The following is a 22404-nucleotide window of genomic DNA, read 5'->3' as shown; positions in this document are numbered from 1 at the left end:
TTATTTATTAATTTTTTCACCTTTATTTAACCAGGTAGGCCAGTTGAGAACAAGTTCTCATTTACAACTGCGACCTGGCCAAGATAAAGCACAGCAGTGTGACACAGACAACAACACAGAGTTACACATGGAATAAACAAGCGTACAGTCAATAACACAATATAAAAAAGAAAGTCTATATACAGTGTGTGCAAATGACGTGAGGAGGTAAGGCAATAAATAGGCCATAGTAGAGAAATAATTACAATTTAGCAGATTAACACTGGAGTGATAAATGAGCAGATGATGATGTGCAAGTAGAGATACTGGTGTGCAGAAGAGCAGAAAAGTAAATAAAAACAATATGTGGATCAGGGAGGTAGATTGGGTGGGCTATTTACTGATGGGCCGTGTAGTCATGTTTCATTGTTCGTTTATTGATTTATTTGCTTTGCTTAAAGTTTCACTTTATAATAAATATGTGGAACTCACATCCGCTGTGCCTTGGTCCCGTTCTTACGACAACCGTGACAGATAGACTGAATCCAGTTTGCTGAGTAGAGGATTGGAAGCTATTTTGTAAATGACATCGCCAAACTCGAGGATCGGTAGGATAGTCAGATATACGAGGGCAAGTTTGGCGACGTGAGTGAAGGAGGCTTTGTCGCGGAATAGAAAGTCGATTCTAGATTTGATTTTGGATTGGAGATGTTTAATATGAGTCTGGAAGGAGAGTTTACAGTCTAGTCAGACACCTAGGTATTTGTAGTTGTCCACATATTCTAGGTCAGAGCCGTCCAGGGTAGAATGCTAGTCGGGCGGGCGGGTGCAGGCAGCGAATGGTTGAAAAGCATGCATTTGGTTTTACCAGCGTTTAAGAGTAGTTGGAGGCCACAGAAGGAGAGTTGTATGGCATTGAAGCTTGTTTGGAGGTTAACTTTAGTTAACAGAATTTGTTTGTTTTTTTAAATAACGTGCCCAACGTAAACGGACATTTTCTCTGGTCCAGATCGTAGAATATGCATATAATTTACAGATTAGGATAGAAAACACTCCAAAGATTCCAAAACTGTCAAAATATTGTCTGTGAGAATAAGAATACTTATTCTGCAAGCGAAAACCTGAGAAAATGTAACCCGGAAGTGATTTTAAAAAAAATATCTGTGTTCACTGGCCCGTCTAACCTCCATTTAAAGGGGTATCAACCAGATTCATTTTCCAATGGCTTCCTCAGGCTGTGACCAGGCTTTAGACATAGTTTCAGGCTTTTATTTTGAAAAATGAACGAGTTCTTTTAAAACTAGTCAAGTGTCCTCGGAATATTTCCTGCGCGTGCGGGAGGAGCTCACCATTTTCCGTTTGTCTCTTATTGAATATGTTATGCACCGGTTGAAATATTATCGATTATGTTTGTTAAAGACAACCTGAGGATTGATTATAAAAAACATTTGAAATGTTTCTACGACCATTTCTGATACTTTTGGGAATTTGGCTTTTTTTTTCTCAACATAACGCGCAACCCAAATGCCGTTTTTTTGTTATAAAAGTAATATTTATCAAACAAAAATAACATTTATTTTGTAACTGGGAGTCTCGTGAGTGCAAACATCTGAAGATTATCAAAGGTAAGCGATTCATTTTATTGCTTTTATGACTTTCGTGACCATGCTAATTTGGGGCTAGCTGTTGTAGCATTGAAAGCTACACTCACACAAGCTTGGATTTCTTTCGCTGTAAAATATATTTTCAAAATCTGACACGATAGGTGGATTAACAACAAGCTAAGCTGTGTTTTGATATATTTCACTTGTGATTGCATGATTATAAATAATTTTAGTATATTTATGCATTTGGCGCCCTGCAATTCTAGCGGTTGTTTAGGAAAGTGATCCCGTAAAAGGGATGCGTAGCACAGAGAAGTTAACACAGTGTCCAAAGAAGGGCCAGATGTATACAGAATGGTGTTGTCTGCGTAGAGGTGGATCAGAGAATCACCAGCAGCAAGAGCGACATCATTGATGTATACAGAGAAGAGAGTCGGCACTGAGAATTGAACCCTGTGGCACCCCCATAGAGACCACCAGAGGTCCGGACAACAGGCCCTCCGATTAGACACACTGAACTCTGTCTGAGAAGTAGTTGGTGAACCAGGCGAGGCAGTCATCTGAGAAACCAAGGCTGTTGAGTCTGCCGATAAGAATACAGTGATTGACAGAGTCCTAAGCCTTGGCCAGGTCGATGAAGACGGCTGCACAGTACTGTCTTTTATCGATGGTGGTTATGATATCGTTTAGTACCTTGAGCGTGGCTGAGGTGCACCCGTGACCAGCTCAGAAACCGGATTGCACAGCGGAGAAGGTACGGTGGGATTCGAAATGGTCAGTGATCTGTTTATTAACTAGGCTTTCGAAGACTTTAGAGAGGCAGGGCAGGATGGATATAGTTCCATAACAGTTTGGGTCTAGAGAGTCACCCCCTTTGATGAGGGGGATGACTGCGGCAGATTTCCAATCTTTAGGGATCTCAGACAAAGTGCTTTCATTTCTAAACGGTAAAATATATATGTATTAATACCTTTAAATAAAAGGTGACATTCTGTACTGTCACCTACTATGAAACATCTTAAATCCAAAATGCTGGAGCATAACACCAAATGTAAAACTGTAAGCTTCACTGTCCAAACACATATGCTGTGGACTATGTGTGTCTGGTAAACACATGTGGATCTGGTGAACAGTTATCACTTGTTGACCAACTACAGGAATACTGACCTCAGAGTCTCCAGTTTACAGTGCGGATTCCCCAGTCCAGCAGAGAGAAGCTTCACTCCTGAATCCTTCAGGTCATTGTTACTCAGGTCCAGCTCTCTCAGGTGTGAGGGGTTTGACTTCAGAGCTGAGACCAGAGAATCACAGCCTTCCTCTGTGACTAGACAGCCTGACAGCCTGTAAAGAGTCAAATTATATTATAACCACAATGCTATTCTTTGGTGTTGAAAAAAATTGAAGTATATTTTTTCAACATATTCAGATACATCAGTGTCCTGAAACCTGCAAAATGTATTCATAAATTAATGTATGTGTCATTATTATAAATTATCATAATATTACTAAAAAATGTATAGTACGAATATTTGAGTAGACTGACCAGACCAGTTTAAAAAGCAGTATCAGTCAAAAGACAGACAGTGAGGTATCAGATTTAGATTGAGTAAACAGTCCACAACATATCTATTTTGACAGTGAAGCTAACATTTTAAATGTGGCTCTATACTCCAGCAGTTTGGATTTGAGATCAAATATTTTATATGAGTTGACAGAATATAATGTCACCTTTAATTTGAGGGTATTTTAATACAGATCTGTTTCACCATTTAGAAATAAAAGCACTTTATGTATCTAGTCCCCCTATTTGAAGAAGTCATTAAATATTCTGAGCAATTTACTTACAGTGTATACTTGTTGATTGCATTTTCAGTTTGTTTTGGTTGTGTTTTGGGTTTGTTTTGGTTGTGTTTTGGTTATGTTTTGGGTTTGTTTTGGTTGTGTTTTGGGTTTGTTTTGGTTGTGTTTTGGGTTATGTTTTTCCCAATAGCTACTGAATGGTGGATGATGACTGGAGTAATTTTCTGCCAATATTAATACAAATCATGAATGAATCATGAATAATAATTAATAAGAAAGTTACAGAGGCTACAACAAAACATGCTAACCTCTCACCATTACCGATAACAGAGGCTACAACAAAACATGCTAACCTCTCACCATTACAAATAACAGGAGAGGTTAGCATTTATTCTGATCTTTGTGCCTCTGTAACTTTCTCATTCATCTTTAATCACGATTCATTCGTGATTATTCATAATCATGGTAGCATCCACATGAATGTAGAAGTGGTCAGAAACATCTTCTATTCTTATTGACAATACAAGTGAAGTGACTCCAAAATGACAGGACATTATTCACCACTCAGTTTCTTTTAGGAAAAACATAATCTAATACACAACCAAAACAAACTGCAAATGTATTCAACAAGTTTGTAGATTTACAAGCTTGATCTAATCACTGCAGGCAAAGAAAATTGGACCAAACACTAAACTTTGGACTAAATGATTTTGTCCAAATAATTAAGACTTCTTCAAATGGAAGAGCTAGACACATTTATTTTTATTTTTCCTCCACGCATTCGCCCTGAAGTGCGTGTCACCAGTCCGGTGAAACCTGTGCCGACCCCATGCATCAGGCCTCCTGTGCGCCTCCCCAGTCCGATACGTCCTTTGTATCTCCTCGCACTCGCCCTGAAGTGCATGTCCACAGTCCGGTACGTCCTGTGCCTGCTCCCCGCACTAGGCCTCCAGTGCGCATTCATAGTCCAGAACCTCCTGCGACGGTCCACAGTCCAGAACCTCCTGCGACGGTCCACAGTCCAGAACCTCCTGCGACGGTCCACAGTCCAGAACCTCCTGCGACGGTCCACAGTCCAGAACCTCCTGCGACGGTCCAGGGTCTGGAACCTCCTGCAACGGTCCACGGTCCGGAACCTCCAGCGAGGGTCAACGGTCTGGAGCTTCCAAGCAAGGCGTCCAGTCCAGTTCCAAGGCCGGAGCATTCTTCTGTGCCGGTGTCCAGTCCAAACACGGCATCCACTCCCGCTCCTGAGCCGGAGCCTTCCTCTGCGCCGATGGCCAGTCTAGGCACGTCATTCAGCCCGGCGCCATGGTCGGATCCGGGGTCTGTGGGGGGGCTACGACCCGCACCGGAGCCGCCACCGACACTAGTCACCCCCCCATACCCTCCCATTTGGTTTCAGGTTTTGCGGCCGGAGTCCGCCCCTTTGGGGGGGTACTGTCAAGCCCTGACCATAGAGAGCCCTTGTTTCTCTATGGTGTAGTAGGTCAGGGCGTGACGAGGGGGTGTTCTAGTTTAACATTTCTATATTGGTGTTTTGGTTTGATTCCCAATTAGAGGCAGCTGGTAATCGTTGTCTCTAATTGGGGATCATATTTAAGTAGCTATTTTTCCCACCTGTGTTTGTGGGATAATGTTTTGTGTTTGTACATGTGCACCACATAGTCACGATTCGTTGTTCGTTTATTGATTTATTGGTTTTTGCAAAAAGTTTCACTTTGTAATAAATATGTGGAACTCAACATCCGCTGTGCCTTGGTCCAATTCTTACGACAACCGTGACAGATAGACTGAATCCAGTTTCCTGAGTAGAGTATTGGAAGCTATTTTGTAAATGACATCGCCAAACTCGAGGATCGGTAGGATAGTCAGATTTACGAGGGCAAGTTTGGCGGCGTGAGTGAAGGAGGCTTTGTTGCGGAATAGAAAGCCGGTCCTAGATTTGATTTTGGATTGGAGATGTTTAATATGAGTCTGGAAGGAGAGTTTACAGTCTAGTCAGACACCTAGGTATTTGTAGTTGTCCACATATTCTAGGCCAGAGCCGTCCAGGGTAGTGATGCTAGTCGGGCGGGCGGGTGCAGGCAGCTAATGGTTAAAAAGCATGCATTTGGTTTTACTAGCGTTTAAGAGTAGTTGGAGGCCACAGAAGGAGAGTTGTATGGCATTGAAGCTTGTCTGGAGGTTAGTTAACACAGTGTCCAAAGAAGGGCCAGAAGTATACAGAATGGTGTCGTCTGCGTAGAGATGGATCAGGGAATCACCCACAGCAGGAGCGACATCATTGATGTATACAGAGAAGAGAGTCGGCACAAGAATTGAACCCTGTGGCACCCGTATAGAGACAGCCAGAGGTCCGGACAACAGGCCCTCCGATTAGACACACTGAACTCTATCTGAGAAGTAGTTGGTAAACCAGGCGAGGCAGTCATCTGAGAAACCAAGGCTGTTGAGTCTGCCGATAAGAATACGGTGATTGACAGAGTCCTAAGCCTTGGCCAGGTCGATGAAGACGGCTGCACAGTCTTTTATCGATGGCGGTTATGATATCGTTTAGTACCTTGAGCGTGGCTGAGGTGCACCCGCGACCAGCTCAGAAACCGGATTGCACAGCGGAGAAGGTACGGTGGGATTCGAAATGGTCAGTGATCTGTTTATTAACTTGGCTTTCGAAGATTTTAGAGAGGCAGGGCAGGATAGATATAGGTCTGTAACAGTTTGGGTCTAGAGAGTCACCCCCTTTGAAGAGGGGGATGACTGCGGCAGATTTCCAATCTTTAGGGATCTCAGAAGAAGTGCTTTCATTTCTAAACGGTAAAATATACATGTATTATTACCTTTAAATAAAAGGTGACATTCTGTACTGTCGCCTAACATTAAACATTCCATCTTAAATCCAAAATGCTGGAGCACAGCACCACATTTAAAACTGTAAGCTTCACTGTCCAAACACATATGGTGTGGACTATGTGTGTCTGGTAAATACATGTGGATCTGGTGAACAGTTATCACTTGTTGACCAACTACAGGAATACTGACCTCAGAGTCTCCAGTTTACAGTGGGGATTCCCCAGTCCAGCAGAGAGCAGCTTCACTCCTGAATCCTTCAGGTCATTGTAGCTCAGATCCAGCTCTCTCAGGTGTGAGGGGTTTGACTTCAGAGCTGAGACCAGAGAAGCACAGCCTTCCTCTGTGACTCCACAGCCTGACAGCCTGCAAAGAGATCATCATGATTTCACAAATACACTGTTAATTAAATGAGTAGAGTAGAAGGACAATGGCAGATGCATTTGGTATATTCTCCCAAACAACATTTAGATTCATCTTCTGTCTCCTAGATTTGTATGGTCATAATGTTATACTAATGTGAAAATCAATCCATTTATTCAATATGTTTTTCAATATAATATTATACACATATTATAATACATATTTGTCTCTAAACTGAATATTTCTTCCTGATGATTAGTTCTTAAAACGTGATGTACTCACAGAACAGCTCTGGAGGCTTTGACCACTGGCAGCAGCCTCAGAAGGCCCTCCTCTGATCTGGAGTATTTCTTCAGGTCAAACACATCCAGCTCCTTTTCTGAAGTCAGCAACACAAAGACCAGAGCTGACCACTGTGCAGGTGACAGGTTGTCTGTAGAGAGACTTCCTGATCTCAGGTAGCTTTGGATCTCCTCCACTAGAGAATGGTCATTCAGTTCATTCAGACAGTGGAACATATTGATGCACCTCTCTGGAGAGGGATTCTCCCTGATATTCTCCTTGATGTACTTGACTGTCTCTTCATGGCTCTGTGAGCTGCTTCTTGTCTTTGTCAGTAGACCTCGTAAGTGCTTCTGATTGGACTCCAGTGAGAGGCCCAGAAGGAAGCGGAGGAAAAGGTCCAGGTTTCCCGTCTCACTTTGTAAGGCTTTATCCACAGCACTCTTGTAGACAGTAACTTCAGGCTCGTCTTTTGTTTGCAGTTTGTCCATAAGATTCTCATTGTTGTTGATGAATGAGAGGAACACATATACAGCAGCCAGAAACTCCTGAATGCTCAGATGCACAAAGCAGTACACCTTGTCCTGGTACAGCCCACATTCCTCTTTAAAGAGCTGTGTGCACAATCCTGAGTACACTAAGGCTTCATTGACATCAATACCAGCCTCTTTCAGGTCTTCTTCATAGAAAATCAGATTGCCCTTCACAAGCTGTTGAAAAGCCAGTTTTCCCAGTGACAGAATGCTCTCTTTATTCCAGTGTGGACCTATCTCTTCTTTCCCAAGATACTTTTCACTCTTCTGTTTGGTATGAAACACCACAAGGTGTGTGTACATCTCAGTCAGAGTCTTGGGCATCTCTTCTCTCTTATGTTTCAGCATGTGTTCAAGGACTGTTGCAGAAATCCAACAGAAGACTGGAATGTGGCACATGATGTGGAGGCTCCTTGATGTCTTGATGTGTGAGATGATTCTGCTGGCCAGGTCCTCATCACTGAATCTCTTGCTGAAGTACTCCTCCTTCTGTGGGTCATTGAACCCTCGTACCTCTGTCACCTGGTCAACACACCCTGAAGGGATCTTATTGGCTGCTGCAGGTCGGGTAGTTATCCAGATGAGAGCAGAGGGAAGCAGATGTCCCTTGATGAGATTTGTCAGCAGAACATCCACTGAGGTTGACTCTGTGACGTCCCAACAGATCTTGTTATTCTTGAAGTCTAGGGGCAGTCGGCACTCATCCAGACCATCAAAGATGAACAGAACTTTGTACTTGTCGTAGTTGGAGATTCCTGATTGTTTGGTTTCCATTGAGAAGTGATTGAGAAGTTCAATCAAAGTGTGTTTGTCCTCTTTCATCAAATTCAGCTCCCGAAAAGGGAATGAAAATACAAATTGGACATCCTGATTTGCTTTTCCTTCAGCCCAGTTCAGAATGAACTTCTGCACAGAGACTGTTTTTCCAATGCCAGCGACTCCCTTTGTCAGCACAGTTCTGATAAGTTTGTCTTGTCCAGGTAAGGGTTTGAAGATGTCGTTACATTTGACTGCAGTCTCTGGTCTTGCTTGTTTCCTGGTTGTTGTCTCAATCTGTCTCAGCTCATGTTCATCATTGACCTCTCCTGTTCCACCCTCTGTGATGTAGAGCTCTGTGTAGATCTTATTGAGAAGTGTTGGGTTTCCTTGTTTAGCGATCCCCTCAAATACACATTGAAACTTCTTCTTTAGATTAGATTTGAGTTCACGTTGGCAAATCACAGCAAGCTCATCTGAACCTAGAAATAACACAGAGGATATTAATATTACGTCTGTTTTAAAGCCTACAGTATTGTAGGACTGTTATAAAGATTTAAATTATGATAATTTATCCTCTTAACTGAATGTATAAATGTATAAATGTTTTCATAATGTATTACAGACTGGTGTGACTGATTATAATATTATTGGTATTATTGATGGTATTATTAATGTTGTCTCTCCTCTCTCTAAATTAATCACCACATCCCTGCTGCTACTTGATGAGGTCACTAGGTGTTGTGTTAAGGCTGATACAATATCATTGAGTTACACAGCTACTTTAGCTGTACTTTAGCTACAGCTTTTAAATTCAACATGAGGCAGACAGGTCTTACATTTCTCCAGTGTGTCAGCAAGCTCCTTCTGGTTCATTTTCCTCAGGACGTGCAGTGTGATCTTCAGAGCCCCCTCTCTGGCACTGCTCTCCTGCTTCTCATCTTCAGCATCCACCACTTCCTTATCCTGCTTCTGACTCTCAAAGCCTTCTGGGAGTTCTGGACTAAGAATCCTCTTGAACATCTTCAGCTCGTTCTTCACAAATGTCATAATTTTCTCTTCAAGCAACTGAAATAAATAAAGTAAATAAGTTAAGCAAGAGAAGAAATGCTTTCTCATTAACACATTAATGAATGATTGACAGATCAACTTTACTTGAGGTAAACAAAAACAAATGTACATAACAGGACCACATACACTGAATATGGAGGCCAGGTCTGTTTGATGACTCTGGGAAGACTGCCCACTGAGAATCTCTGACTCTGATCTCTCCTGTTGGTTTCTGTGGAAAAAACATGAGATTACATCTCCTCATCCAGGGAGTACACACGCACACACACACACACACACACACACACACACACACACACACACACACACACACACACACACACACACACACACACACACACACACACACACACACACACACACACACACACACACACACACACACACACACACACACACACACAGGGAGGGAGGGAATGTTGTGTTTGTTTAATATTGTTTTAGGACTATGAAAATGGACAAAAGGATTAGCCTATGGATTATGAAAACAACCAAAATAAATGGGAAAATGGGAGAGGAGAAATGACTAGAGACAGTGTTGATTAACTCACTGACCATGACCCATGAGTTCTTCTTACCTTTGTTCAGTAGAAAAGTCTCCCTCTCTGAAGAATATAGGTTGAACCATAGACATGTCACTCTTCATGGACACACAGCTGGATACAGGGGAGGCTGGTCTCTCCTGCTTGATTGGACTTCAACACAACAGAGACAAACATTACATCTCCCATCTACTCTGAGCTCAGATGGGGAAATATAAGAAGAGTTTCATTACAAAACGCTATATATCCATTTCAGAAACCTTGGTAAATTAGCTTTTATTGTTTAGTTAAATTATGAAAGAGATTGGTGTGTTTTTTCACTATCTAATCATGACATGGGGTTGTTCAATGACAGACATGTATTTGTTGAAAATCTATCACTTGATGTTTTCATTTCAGAGAGACAAATAATCAAGATATTTTTTTTTAATGATATATATCTGCCTCAGAGAAATCAGTAGTACTGCTAGGTTTTATACAGTAATAATATATAACTACCTCACTCTCAGAGAAATCAGTAGTACTGCTAGGTTTTACACAGTAATAATATATATCTGCCTCAATCTCAGAGAAATCAGTAGTACTGCTAGGTTTTACACAGTAATAATATATATCTGCCTCTCAGAGAAATCAGTAGTACTGCTAGGTTTTACACAGTAATAATATATATCCCGATAGCGATGAAACTTGGACAACTAAACAGAGATCCAGCATGTTGGTTGTGGTTAACACAGTGACAACTAATTATTGAATGTTAATTGTTCTCTTTCATTAACTTCTTAGCGCTAGGGGTCAGATTATTATTTTATTTTTTTAAATAACGTGCCCAACGTAAACGGACATTTCTCTGGCCCAGATCGTAGAATATGCATATAATTTACAGATTAGGATAGAAAACAATCCAAAGTTTCCAAAACTGTCAAAATATTGTCTGTGAGAATAACAATACTTATTGTGCAAGCGAAAACCTGAGAAAATGTAACCCGGAAGTGATATATATATTTTTTAAAATCTGTGTTCCCTGGCCCGTCTAACCTCCATTTAAAGGGGTATCAACCAGATTCCTTTTCCAATGGCTTCCTCAGGCTGTGACCAGGCTTTAGACATAGTCTCATTCTTTTATCTTGAAAAATGAACAAGTTTTTTCAAAACTAGTCAAGTGTCCTCCGAATATTTCCTGCGGGAGGAGCTCACCATTTTCCGTTTGTCTCTTATTGAATAGGTTATGCTCCGGTTGAAATATTATCGATTATGTTTGGGGGGGTTTTTTCTTCTTTTTTTTTCTCCCCAATCTCGTGGTATCCAATTGTTAGTAATTACTATCTTGTCTCATCGCTACAACTCCCGTACGGGCTCGGGAGAGACGAAGGTCGAAAGCCATGCGTCCTCCAAAACACAACCCAACCTAGCCGCACTACTTCTTAACACAGTGCGCCTCCAACCCGGAAGCCAGCCGCACCAATGTGTCGGAGGAAACACCGTGCACCTGGCCCCCTCGGTTAGCGCGCACTGCGCCCGGCCCGCCACAGGAGTCGCTGGTGCGCGATGAGACAAGGATATCCCTAACGGCCAAACCCTCCCTAACCCGGACGACGCTAGGCCAATTGTGCGTCGCCCCACGGACCTCCCGGTCGCGGCCGGCTGCGACAGAGCCTGGGCGCGAACCCAGTCTCTGGTGGCACAGCTAGCGCTGTAATGCAGTGCCCTAGACCACTGCGCCACCCGGGAGGCGATTATGTTTGTTAAAGACAACCTGAGGATTGATTATAAAAAACATTTGACATGTTTCTACGACCATTACGGATACTTTTTGGAATTTGTCGAACGGAACACGGCTTTGATTTTCTGAGCATAATGCGCAACCCAAATGGCGTTTTTTTGTGATAAAAGTAATATTTATCAAACAAAAAGAAGATTTGTTGTGTAACTGGGAGTCTCGTGAGTGGAAACATCCGAAGATTATCAAAGGTAAGCGATTCATTTTATTGCTTTTCTTACTTTCGTGACCAAGCTAACCAAGCTAATATAAGGCTAAGCTGTTGTAGCATTGAAAGCTACACTCACAAAAGCTTGGATTTCTTTCGCTGTAAAATATATTTTCAAACTCTGACACGATAGGTGGATTAACAACAAGCTAAGCTGTGTTTTGGTATATTTCACTTGTGATTGCATGATTATAAATATTTTTTGTGATATTTATGCATTTGGCGCCCTGCAATTCTAGCGGTTGTTTAGGAAAGTGATCCCGTAAAAGGAATGCGTAGCGCAGAGAAGTTTAATTAATTATCTCTTAGAAATAAAACATTTACTAACAGACACATCCAAACAGTCAGGTGATTTAATGCATCACATGAACATGTAGTTGTGACTGATATCTCTTCTCCATGGTAACTGTCAATAATAATAATAATAATATGTGTCACTGTTTGTCACACACACACACACACACACACACACACACACACACACACACACACAGGGAATGTTGTGTTTGTTTAATATTGTTTTAGGACTATGAAAATGGACAAAAGGATTAGCCTATGGATTATGAAAACAACCAAAATAAATGGGAAAATGGGAGAGGAGAAATGACTAGAGACAGTGTTGATTAACTCACTGACCATGACCCATGAGTTCTTCTTACCTTTGTTCAGTAGAAAAGTCTCCCTCTCTGAAGAATATAGGTTGAACCATAGACATGTCACTCTTCATGGACACACAGCTGGGTACAGGGGAGGCTGGTCTCTCCTGCTTGATTGGACTTCAACACAACAGAGACAAACATTACATCTCCCATCTACTCTGAGCTCAGATGGGGAAATATAAGAAGAGTTTCATTACAAAACGCTATATATCCATTTCAGAAACCTTGGTAAATTAGCTTATATTGTTTAGTTAAATTATGAAAGAGATTGGTGTGTTTTTTCACTATCTAATCATGGCATGGGGTTGTTCAATGACAGACATGTATTTGTTGAAAATCTATCACTTGATGTTTTCATTTCAGAGAGACAAATAATCAAGATATTTTTTTATGATATATATCTGCCTCAGAGAAATCAGTAGTACTGCTAGGTTTTATACAGTAATAATATATATCTGCCTCACTCAGAGAATACAGTAGTACTGCTAGGTTATATACAGTAATAATATATATCTGCCTCACTCTCAGAGAAATCAGTAGTACTGGTAGGTTTAACACACGGTCAAATGTGACCGACCGGCTCGATTCGGTCTTATATAGCAACATTTGAATTTTTTTTTTTTTTTACATTGGATAAAAGTAGACTCAGAGCTAGAAAATGGTATATCACACATTACAGTTGAGGAACAATGGGATGTCATTCTGCTTTGAACGTTGATAAACTTTGTAACCTCACTTTTAATAAAAATGGCCTTTAATGTTTTGGTTCCTACTGGAGAGCTCTTCTTTGTCTACAGGGCTGTTACTTTGGCAGATAATGTCACCCATCTAAATAAATTGTTTATATAAAATATATAATATATATAAATAACTAAATGTATGGTGTTTTTGTTTATGTCAGTTTCATTGTTTGTTATGTAATAAATGGTTATTTTATGGTTGTAAGTGGTAAAATGAACTAGAAAATGTTATAATTTGCAATTCTGAGTAATTACTACTTTAGTAAGGAATTACACATTATTCAGTACTACTGCAATTGCTAAATAATTCCAATAGATGGCAGCATAAGACCACAAATTACATTTCAGAAGATCAGTTTAGTTCTCCCTGGATGCACCACCACTCCCCCTACTTTAGCCGAGAAAAACATATTTTTAGCTCAATACGAGATACATAGCTAACGTTAACTGTAAAGTAATGACTGACCATTTTAGAAAATCATGGGACATATAGTCTGTGTTTGCATGCTATGTTATGTCAATCATATTGCTGCTGTTAGCCGATAACTAATGCTTCGTGATCTTATGCTGCCATCTATTGGAAATATTTACCAGTTAAAATATATTAATTCACGTACAGACATTGGTGAGGCAGCTGAGAAATAAAGCTTTTTTTCTTGTTAAAACTTCTTGTGAATAGGGGGGGCGCTGTTTTCCCTTTGGAAAAAATCGTGCCCAAATTAAACGGCCTCGTACTCTGTTCTAGATCATACAATATGCATATTATTATTACTATTGGATAGAAAACACTCTGAAGTTTCTAAAACTGTTTGAATTATATCTGTGAGTAAAACAGAACTCATTTGGCAGCAAACTTCCATACAGGAAGTGAAAATTCTGAAAACGAGGCTCTGTGTCAGGGCCTGCCTATTCAACTGGCTTTTATTTATGGATATGCATGCACTTCATACGCCTTCCACTAGATGTCAACATGCAGTAGAAGGTTGAATGGGGTGTCAAGCTTGATGTGAGGCCGAATGAGAGCTTTTGGAGTCACAGGTCCGGTCTTTTGTCAGTTTTCGACGGCGCGCAAGGGAACCTCACATTGTCTTCTGAAAAGCGTTCGGTATACACTACGAAATACTCCGGCTCTGATTTTATTGGATTCATATGAGAAGAACATCATAAAGTAGGATTTTCAACCGAGTTTGACCAGTTTATTCGACGTTTATTGGGAATTTTGGAATTTTTTGTTCCAAGCGCCAAGACTTGATGGGCATGTTCGCCTGACAATGCTCGCCAAAGTTGCTAATTCGACAGAAGAAATGGACATTCTAAAACCAAACAACGATTTATTCTGGAAATAGGACTCCTTGCACAACATTCTGATGGAAGATCAGCAAAAGTAAGAGAATATTTATGATGTTATTTCGTATTTTTGTGTAATATGTTGGCTCCAACACGGCGGAGAATAGGTGAGCGCTGTCTCAGTATGTTGTAGTAAAGTTATTTTAAAAAATCTAACAGAGCGGTTGCATTAAGAACCAGTGTATCTTTCATTTGCCATACAACAAGTATTTTTATGTAAAGTTTATGATGAGTTCTTTGGTTAGATTAGATGACTGTCCAAAATATCTCCGGAGATTTTGGTGAATTGTTGCTACGTATTCACAATGTATAACCACGATTTGCAGCTCTAAATATGCACATAATCGAACAAAACATAAATGTATTGTATAACATGATGTTATAAGACTGTCATCTGATGAAGTTGTCCAAAGGTTAGTGATTAATTTTATCTCTATTTGTCGGTTTTGTGAAAGCTACCTTTGCGGTGAATAAATGGCGTTGTGTGTTTGGCTATTGTGGTGAGCTAATATAAATATATATTGTGTTTTCGCTGTAAAACACTTAAAAAATCGGAAATATTGGCTGGATTCACAAGATGTTTATCTTTCATTTGCTGTACACCATGTATTTTTCATAAATGTTTTATGATGAGTATTTATGTATTTCACATTGCTCTCTGTAATTATTCTGGCTGCTTTGGTGCTATTTGTGATGGTGGCTGCAATGTAAAACTATGATTTATACCTCAAATATGCACATTTTCGAACAAAACATAAATGTATTGTATAACATGATGTTATAAGACTGTCATCTGATGAAGTTGTTCAAGGTTAGTGATTAATTTTATCTCTATTTTGTCGGTTTTGTGAAAGCTACCTATGCGGTGGAAACATGGTGGAAACATGCCGTTGTGTGTTTGGCTATTGTGGTTAGCTAATATAAATACATATTGTGTTTTCGCTGTAAAACATTTTAAAAATCGGAAATGATGGCTGGATTCACAAGATGTTTATCTTTCATTTGCTGTATTGGACTTGTGATTTCATGAAATTATATTATATGATATCCCTGTCGCGTTAGGCTAGGCTATGCTAGTCAGCTTTTTTGATGAAGATGCTCCCGGATCCGGGATGGGTATCACTGAAAGGTTAATTCCATAGATCAGTCTCAAACCTGCCCCACTTATCGCACGCCAATTGCTGGACTTTAACATAGAGTTTACCAGGTCACCCAGTTCAAAACACATTTGAAAAATAAAACACATGTGGCTTGTTTATCACGTGTTCTGCCTTGCAATAATACATGGTTAGGGGTTAAGGCTAAAATAGGTAATACGTAGAGTTAGAGTTTCCGTATAGCACTTTGTGACATCTGGTGATGCTGTTTAAATCGGCCACATCTTGAAGAAGAGGGACATGCGTTTTGTTCAGGTTGTATACCTTTTTCTGGAAACAAACATGGTTAACCATGACCAGAAAAATGACCTAAAATAAGGTCTGTTGTTTTAGCAATTACTTCATAACTAGGGACATAAAGTAATGTTATGAAACTGGGCTCCACGGCAGATGCAATGAATTCGTTTTTAGTGTCCAGCCTACTTGAGGCACCCCGAAAATAATATTAAAAAGTTTGGTCCTTGGACACAGAGGGGTTAAACACTAAAGTTACCGTCCATCTAGTGAAGAGAGGAGAACCGGACAGAGGTAGCCAGCATCCGTCAACGAGAGAGGGAGAAGCCCTCCACGGGATTTAACAGGTGGAAGAAACAACCGGGGAGCTCCATCGGTCCCCAAGAAATACAGATGATGATGTAACGTAAACTCACCCCATTCCGTACAAATGTGCGCAACCGCGACATTCAAACGAGGCTACAAAGAAAACTAATGGGACTGTAGCGACTGTGTTGACTTTAACATCTGGGGTGTGAACTAGGTTTCTATTCAAGCGTTGATCGACATGGTAATGGCTCTATAGTATTGGAGAAAAATTGAAAAAACTGACCCTCCGTTACATCGTGACGTGTCATGTCGTAACGTACAGCACGCATAAAGCAACTATTTCTGTCTTACAATCTCTCTCCACCAGGTGTAGCACTTCTCTCATCTTTTAAAAACAAGAAATGGACAGTGACGGGGGTAAGGGGATACCTAGTCATTTTTTGCGTCGTCACTGCAAGCGATCATGACTCTCAAAATACAACGTTTACTTCTGAAGATCACTTTAGCACCGCCCTAAAAACCCGATTCAAATTCGACACAAACCTTCAAATAGGTATGTAATGACACATTATATAAACTCTTTATAGTGTTTTATTTACATTTTAGAGGCGTTAAGTTGGACAGATGAAGTAAAAAAAAAAAGCAGTTTTTCCACACGGCATCTCTCCTTCTCACTATCACACAATAGTTTCGCTTCCCCACCCGCCATTTTTAAAAAGACCCGACGGAGCTCATTGCCTTCTTGAATTATGCAGAGATGGGCATCATGAAGGCCTTGTCATTAATTTTGTTGGAAAGGGGATTCGTTTTTAGTGTTTTAGTGTACATTGGTATTGATATTACAGTTGATCTAGGAATAATTACGTTTTTTGGGCGCATAAATAAGGTCAATTGTACGGACCAAGGCGATGTACAAAAGTGAGTGAGTTTACGTTAGTGATAACTAGGATGCTGCTGGTATTGTAGCTAGCTAGCTTATCTAGATGTACCAACTAGCTAGCAAGTCGTTCGTCTGTCCCTGGTCTCCAGGATGATGACGAATCCGGTGAACCACAAAATGAAACAAGGATAGAGAGTGAAAAGGATCTGACTCATACTGTCCCTGACCGTAAAGCAAAAAGCTAATTGAACAATAAAGTTTGGGGTTTCAACTCCGTCGTTATTCCCCAAGATCACCTCTGGACAATATCCTTGGCGCCACACCGTACGTGGACACGGACAGTTCTGTACGGGGATGCGGACAGTTCTGTACGTGGACGCGGGCAGTTCCAGAACGCGGACATGAGCAGTGCAACACAATCAACTAAACCCAGTCTTTACAGTGGGTTACTGAAGTAATATTCATGTTTTATTATGTAAAAACAAACATCCTAAGTTTTTTTTATAACAATATGTTGAGATCTGGGCCCATATCCACAAAGTGTCTCAGAGTAGAAAATCGGTCGTATAAATACTGAGAATAAAGACATTTTACACTTATGGGTATACATTAAAGCTATGCATGAAGTCTCTAGTCCCACCTAGTCGGCAGATATTTAGGACACCTCGTGAGCTGTCCTAAGTAGTTAAGAGTTAACAGCAGGTGTCTTGATAATACTATAGAATAATGCAGCGAGTCAGTGGTTCCTGCGCCACATGTAATTGCTTTGTACTAGTTAAAATAATGTTTTGATATTTCTATATAATCAATCCATAAATGATATAGACCTCCATGCAACAGTATGTCTTGCTTTTTTGACAATGATTTATGTATAATAATTATGTATAATAAGTGATACCATGTATGTCTGCAGAGCATTTAGTCTTCATTTTGGCAGATTAACTCATGCTTATTTCTGAAAACTCAGGTTTTCGCCCAGCGGCTAAGGAGTTGGACTTGTGGCCGAAAGGTGGCTCGTTTGAATCCCGGGCCGGGCGTTGGAAAAAACGGGGGGAATTTATCTGACTGTTGGAGGGCTGCTGGGTGTCACGACTTCCGCCGAAGTCAGTCCCTCTCCTTGTTCGGGCGGCGTTCGGCGGTCGACGTCACCCGTCTTCTAGCCACTCTACCTTAATTTTTCCATTTGTTTTGTCTTGTTTTCCCGCACACCTGGTTTACATCTCCTCATTAGTACTATGTGTATTTAGCCCTCTGTTCCCTCCATGTCTGTATTGTTGATTGTCATGGTTTCATTCGTTACGTGTGTAACGCTTCAGGTGACTTTTGCGCCGGGTATTGTTCACCCGTGGTTTGGGTATTTATACCTATTTTGGGCGTGGCTATAAATTGGGAAATTGAAGGCATCTAGGGCGTAATATGTGTTCGATGAAAACGAACATTGTATGCAACGTTGTAGGCAACATTATTGGCAAGGGACTTGATGCCTACTATGCCAAAGCTATTTAGAGTTGTTAAACGGGTGTGAAGAGTGTGTTGATATAACGGTTATATTGTCAAAATTCTGCATGTAACAACGATCACAATTGGTTAAAAAAATATGCATTCCATTATATTAGGCAATAATTAAGAGCAGGCAAAGTGGTCGTGTCGTGAAAATTCTATCAACTGTCTTACATTGCAACGAGTACAGTCAGGGTGCCGTGGAACCCCTGCAGTACCTCCACAGTCCCCGGATTGAGAACCCCTGCAGTACCTCCACAGACCCCGGATTGAGAACCCCTGCAGTACCTCCACAGACCCCGGATTGAGAACCCCTGCAGTACCTCCACAGACCCCGGATTGAGAACCCCTGCAGTACCTCCACAGACCCCGGATTGAGAACCCCTGCAGTACCTCCACAGACCCCGGATTGAGAACCCCTGCAGTACCTCCACAGACCCCGGATTGAGAACCCCTGCAGTACCTCCACAGACCCCGGATTGAGAACCCCTGCAGTACCTCCACAGACCCCGGATTGAGAACCCCTGCAGTACCTCCACAGACCCTGGATTGAGAACCCCTGCAGTACCTCCACAGACCCCGGATTGAGAACCCCTGCAGTACCTCCACAGACCCCGGATTGAGAACCCCTGCAGTACCTCCACAGACCCTGGATTGAGAACCTCTGCAGTACCTCCACAGACCCCGGACTGAGAACCCCTGCAGTACCTCCACAGACCCCGGATTGAGAACCCCTGCAGTACCTCCACAGACCCCGGATTGAGAACCTCTGCAGTACCTCCACAGACCCCGGATTGAGAACCCCTGATTTAGCAGATGCTCTTATCCAGAGAGATTTACAGGAAGTGCATTCATCTTAAAATAGCTATTTATTTTGGAAATAAACATAATAAATTCTTCATAAAATTGTCATCTCACCTCTTAGCTTTGGTGTCATGTCCCCCAGAGAGATGCAATTTAGAGGCAGGACCCCCCTCCTCTCTCTCCACAGAGAGACTCATTTTAGAGCACTGTTCCCTAAACAGAGATCCAGCATGTTGGTTGTGGTTAACACAGTCACAACTAATTATTGAATGTCAATTCTTCTCATTTCTTCATTATCTCTTAGAAATAAAACATTTACTAACAGACATAGAAACAGTCAGGTGATTTAATGCAATCACATGAACATGTAGTTGTGACATTTCTTCTCCATGGTAACTGTCAATAATAATAATAATAATAAGTCACTGTTTGTTAAGGTAGTTCTAGACAGTACAGCAACAACAATAATAATAATACTGTAATGAAACAGCAGGGAGCGGGTCTCGAACCCTCGACCTTCTAGCCCGAGGTCCGGCGCGCTATCGACTGTGCGGCAGAGTAAATATCCGCGCTTATAAACCCAGGGTCGTTACACTAATAATAAGTCACTGTTTGTTAAGGTAGTTATAGACAGTACAGCAACACCAGGCCATGTCTCACAATTATTTGTATTCACTAACAGTCTTTGAGAAATATATTTTTAACAACTTTCTCTTTTAATTCACTACATCCATGAAGAAAATAATGTACTTTTTACTATATACATTTTACCTGACACCCAAAAGCACTCTTTACATTTTGAATGCTTCGCAGGACAGGAAAATGGTCCAATTCACACACTTATCAAGAGAACATCCCTGGTCATCACTACTGCCTCTGATCTGGCAGACTCACGAAACACAAATGCTTTTGATTTTAAATTATGTCTGAGTGTTGGAGTGTGACCCTGGCTATCCGTAAATTAAAATAACACGACAATTGTGCCGTCTGATTTGCTTAGTATAAGGAATTTTAAATTATCACTACTTTACTTTAAGTATAGTTTAGCAAATACATTTACTTTTATATACTTAAGTATATTTAAAACCAAATACTTCTAGACTTTTACTGAAGTAGTATTTTACTGGGTGACTTTCACTTTGACTTGAGTCGTGTTCTATGAAGGAATCTTTCCTTTTACTCCAGTTGGAGAACTGTTCTGTTTCCACCACTGTTCTAACGTTCCATATGAGATTCAACAGACATTCTGGAACTGCGTCGGCTACAAAGTTACTTTACATTTCATATCAGGAAATAAAGTAACGGTCACTGGGTGAAGTAGTTTTGCATTGCCCGGCTCCCCGGGTGAGCAGACTATGCAGATTTTAGACCATTCCATTGGTCCATAAATAAATATCCCTCACCTGTAGCACCGGGACATGCAAAACGAACTTCCCACTGTCGCAGGGCACTGAGACACAGAGTTCTACACCCAGACGCGTTTCTTCAAGACATCTCTCTTACATTATTTTTGATAAACATATAATTTACTCGAAACCAAGTTTAGCTGTGTTTTTTGCCTCCAAAATGTGAGTTACTGTAGGACTTTAATAACTGTAAGTGCTGGTAAGAACAAAAGGATTGAGGAACCCTGAGATAAACATAAAACCATATAATTGAAAAGCTCCTCCACCATCTTTACCAGACGTTTTACTGATAACATGTCGGCCTACTGATTAGTTTACACTTTGAAAACTGCTGTCTGTCAGCAACTCAGCTCAAGTAGCAGTTCTACTAACTAGTAATATCTCATTACATGTATTAATTCTCTTACTCTGTCCTTTAGAATAAATTATTGTTCACATATACTTACCTCTTCTTTCTTATTCTCTCCATATTGCGTTTTCTGCTCTGTCGTCTCAAAATGGATCCTGAACAAAATAACAACTTTACTTTCTGTTTCAGCTCAGCCGTCTCCCCACCCTGATAAATAAAGTGTTTTATTGGTATCTTCCACTAGATGGCAGTAAACACCTGCTGTAACTAGACTTTACAACTATGTGTTCGGTTTCATACAGGCAGTGTCCCAGAGTTGGAGTGCTGATCTAGGATCAGGTCCCCCCTCTCCATGTAATCTGATTCATTATGATCTAGGATCAGGTCCCTCCTCTCCATGTAATCTGATTCATTATGATCTAGGATCAGGTCCCCCCTCTCCATGTAATCTGATTCATTATGATCTAGGATCAGGTCCCTCCTCTCCATGTAATCTGATTCATTATGATCTAGGATCAGGTCCCTCCTCTCCATGTAATCTGATTCATTATGATCTAGGATCAGGTCCCTCCTCTCCATGTAATCTGATTCATTATGATCTAAAAGGCTAAACTGATCCTAGATCAGCTCTCCTACTCTTTATGAATACTGTCACAGGTGACTCCTCAAGATGAGGCTCATGATTTATAAGTTATATTCTTTAAGAATCAATTAGTATCATTCATTGAACTGCTTTGCCATGAACAGATCTGTGAGGTCTTAACTTAAAGGTTCTATATAGACCTTATGGTCATTTTAATGGGGTTGAACATCCATCCCATCAGATTGTGTAAAGGATTTTATGAGTTCAGAAAAATAGTGACTTGGAAGCATCTCTCTGGTGTTAAATGTGTAGGCAGGTATGGACAGTGGAAACATGAATCATGTTGTCTCTGGTGTTAAAGGTGTAGGCAGGTTTGGACAATGGAAACATGCTGATGATCCTACTTGAGGACGGTCATAGACTGTTAGTCAACATACCTAGTTATCTACCTCTGATGTGAGCAGATCTCACTCCCAGACTGTAACTGATAGTCAACATACCTAGTTATCTACCTCTGATGTGAGCAGATCTCACTCCCAGACTGTAACTGATAGTCAACATACCTAGTTATCTACCTCTGATGTGAGCAGATCTCACTCCCAGCTCTGAGGTGAATTAACTTCTGTTCTATCTGCACAGGACTACTGGAGTAATGTATATTTATGATGTTA

The 22404-nt window shown here is 40.9% G+C and overlaps 1 protein-coding gene across 9 annotated transcripts in view; it reads right to left on the bottom strand.

The window, feature by feature from the left end:
• Positions 1 to 21583, bottom strand: part of LOC139544438 (NLR family CARD domain-containing protein 3-like) — a 26313-nt gene extending 4730 nt beyond the window's left edge. Inside the window, exons 1-11 of one of the 9 annotated variants that reach the window (XM_071351532.1) lie at positions 21248 to 21369; positions 19510 to 19608; positions 19289 to 19395; positions 18766 to 19253; positions 12425 to 12541; positions 9817 to 9933; positions 9365 to 9449; positions 9007 to 9235; positions 6879 to 8649; positions 6426 to 6599; positions 2751 to 2924 (exon numbers count right to left, since the gene is read on the bottom strand). In XM_071351532.1, the coding sequence (XP_071207633.1) occupies positions 2751 to 2924; positions 6426 to 6599; positions 6879 to 8649; positions 9007 to 9235; positions 9365 to 9449; positions 9817 to 9933; positions 12425 to 12541; positions 18766 to 19253; positions 19289 to 19395; positions 19510 to 19528 (3281 nt within the window). In that variant the 5' untranslated portion in view covers positions 19529 to 19608; positions 21248 to 21369. Of the gene's footprint in view, positions 1 to 2750; positions 2925 to 6425; positions 6600 to 6878; positions 8650 to 9006; positions 9236 to 9364; positions 9450 to 9816; positions 9934 to 12424; positions 12542 to 18765; positions 19396 to 19509; positions 19609 to 21247 lie in introns of all 9 variants that reach the window. The other 8 variants (XM_071351531.1, XM_071351535.1, XR_011668872.1 and 5 more) reach the window with 8 other exon arrangements.
• Between the last annotated feature and the right edge of the window lie 821 nt (positions 21584 to 22404).

Source organism: Salvelinus alpinus, chromosome 18, assembly GCF_045679555.1.
Source record: "Salvelinus alpinus chromosome 18, SLU_Salpinus.1, whole genome shotgun sequence".
Classification (NCBI taxonomy): Eukaryota; Metazoa; Chordata; class Actinopteri; order Salmoniformes; family Salmonidae; genus Salvelinus; species Salvelinus alpinus.
Note: the sequence above shows the minus strand (reverse complement) of the source record. Positions and strands in the feature narration are given on the sequence as shown.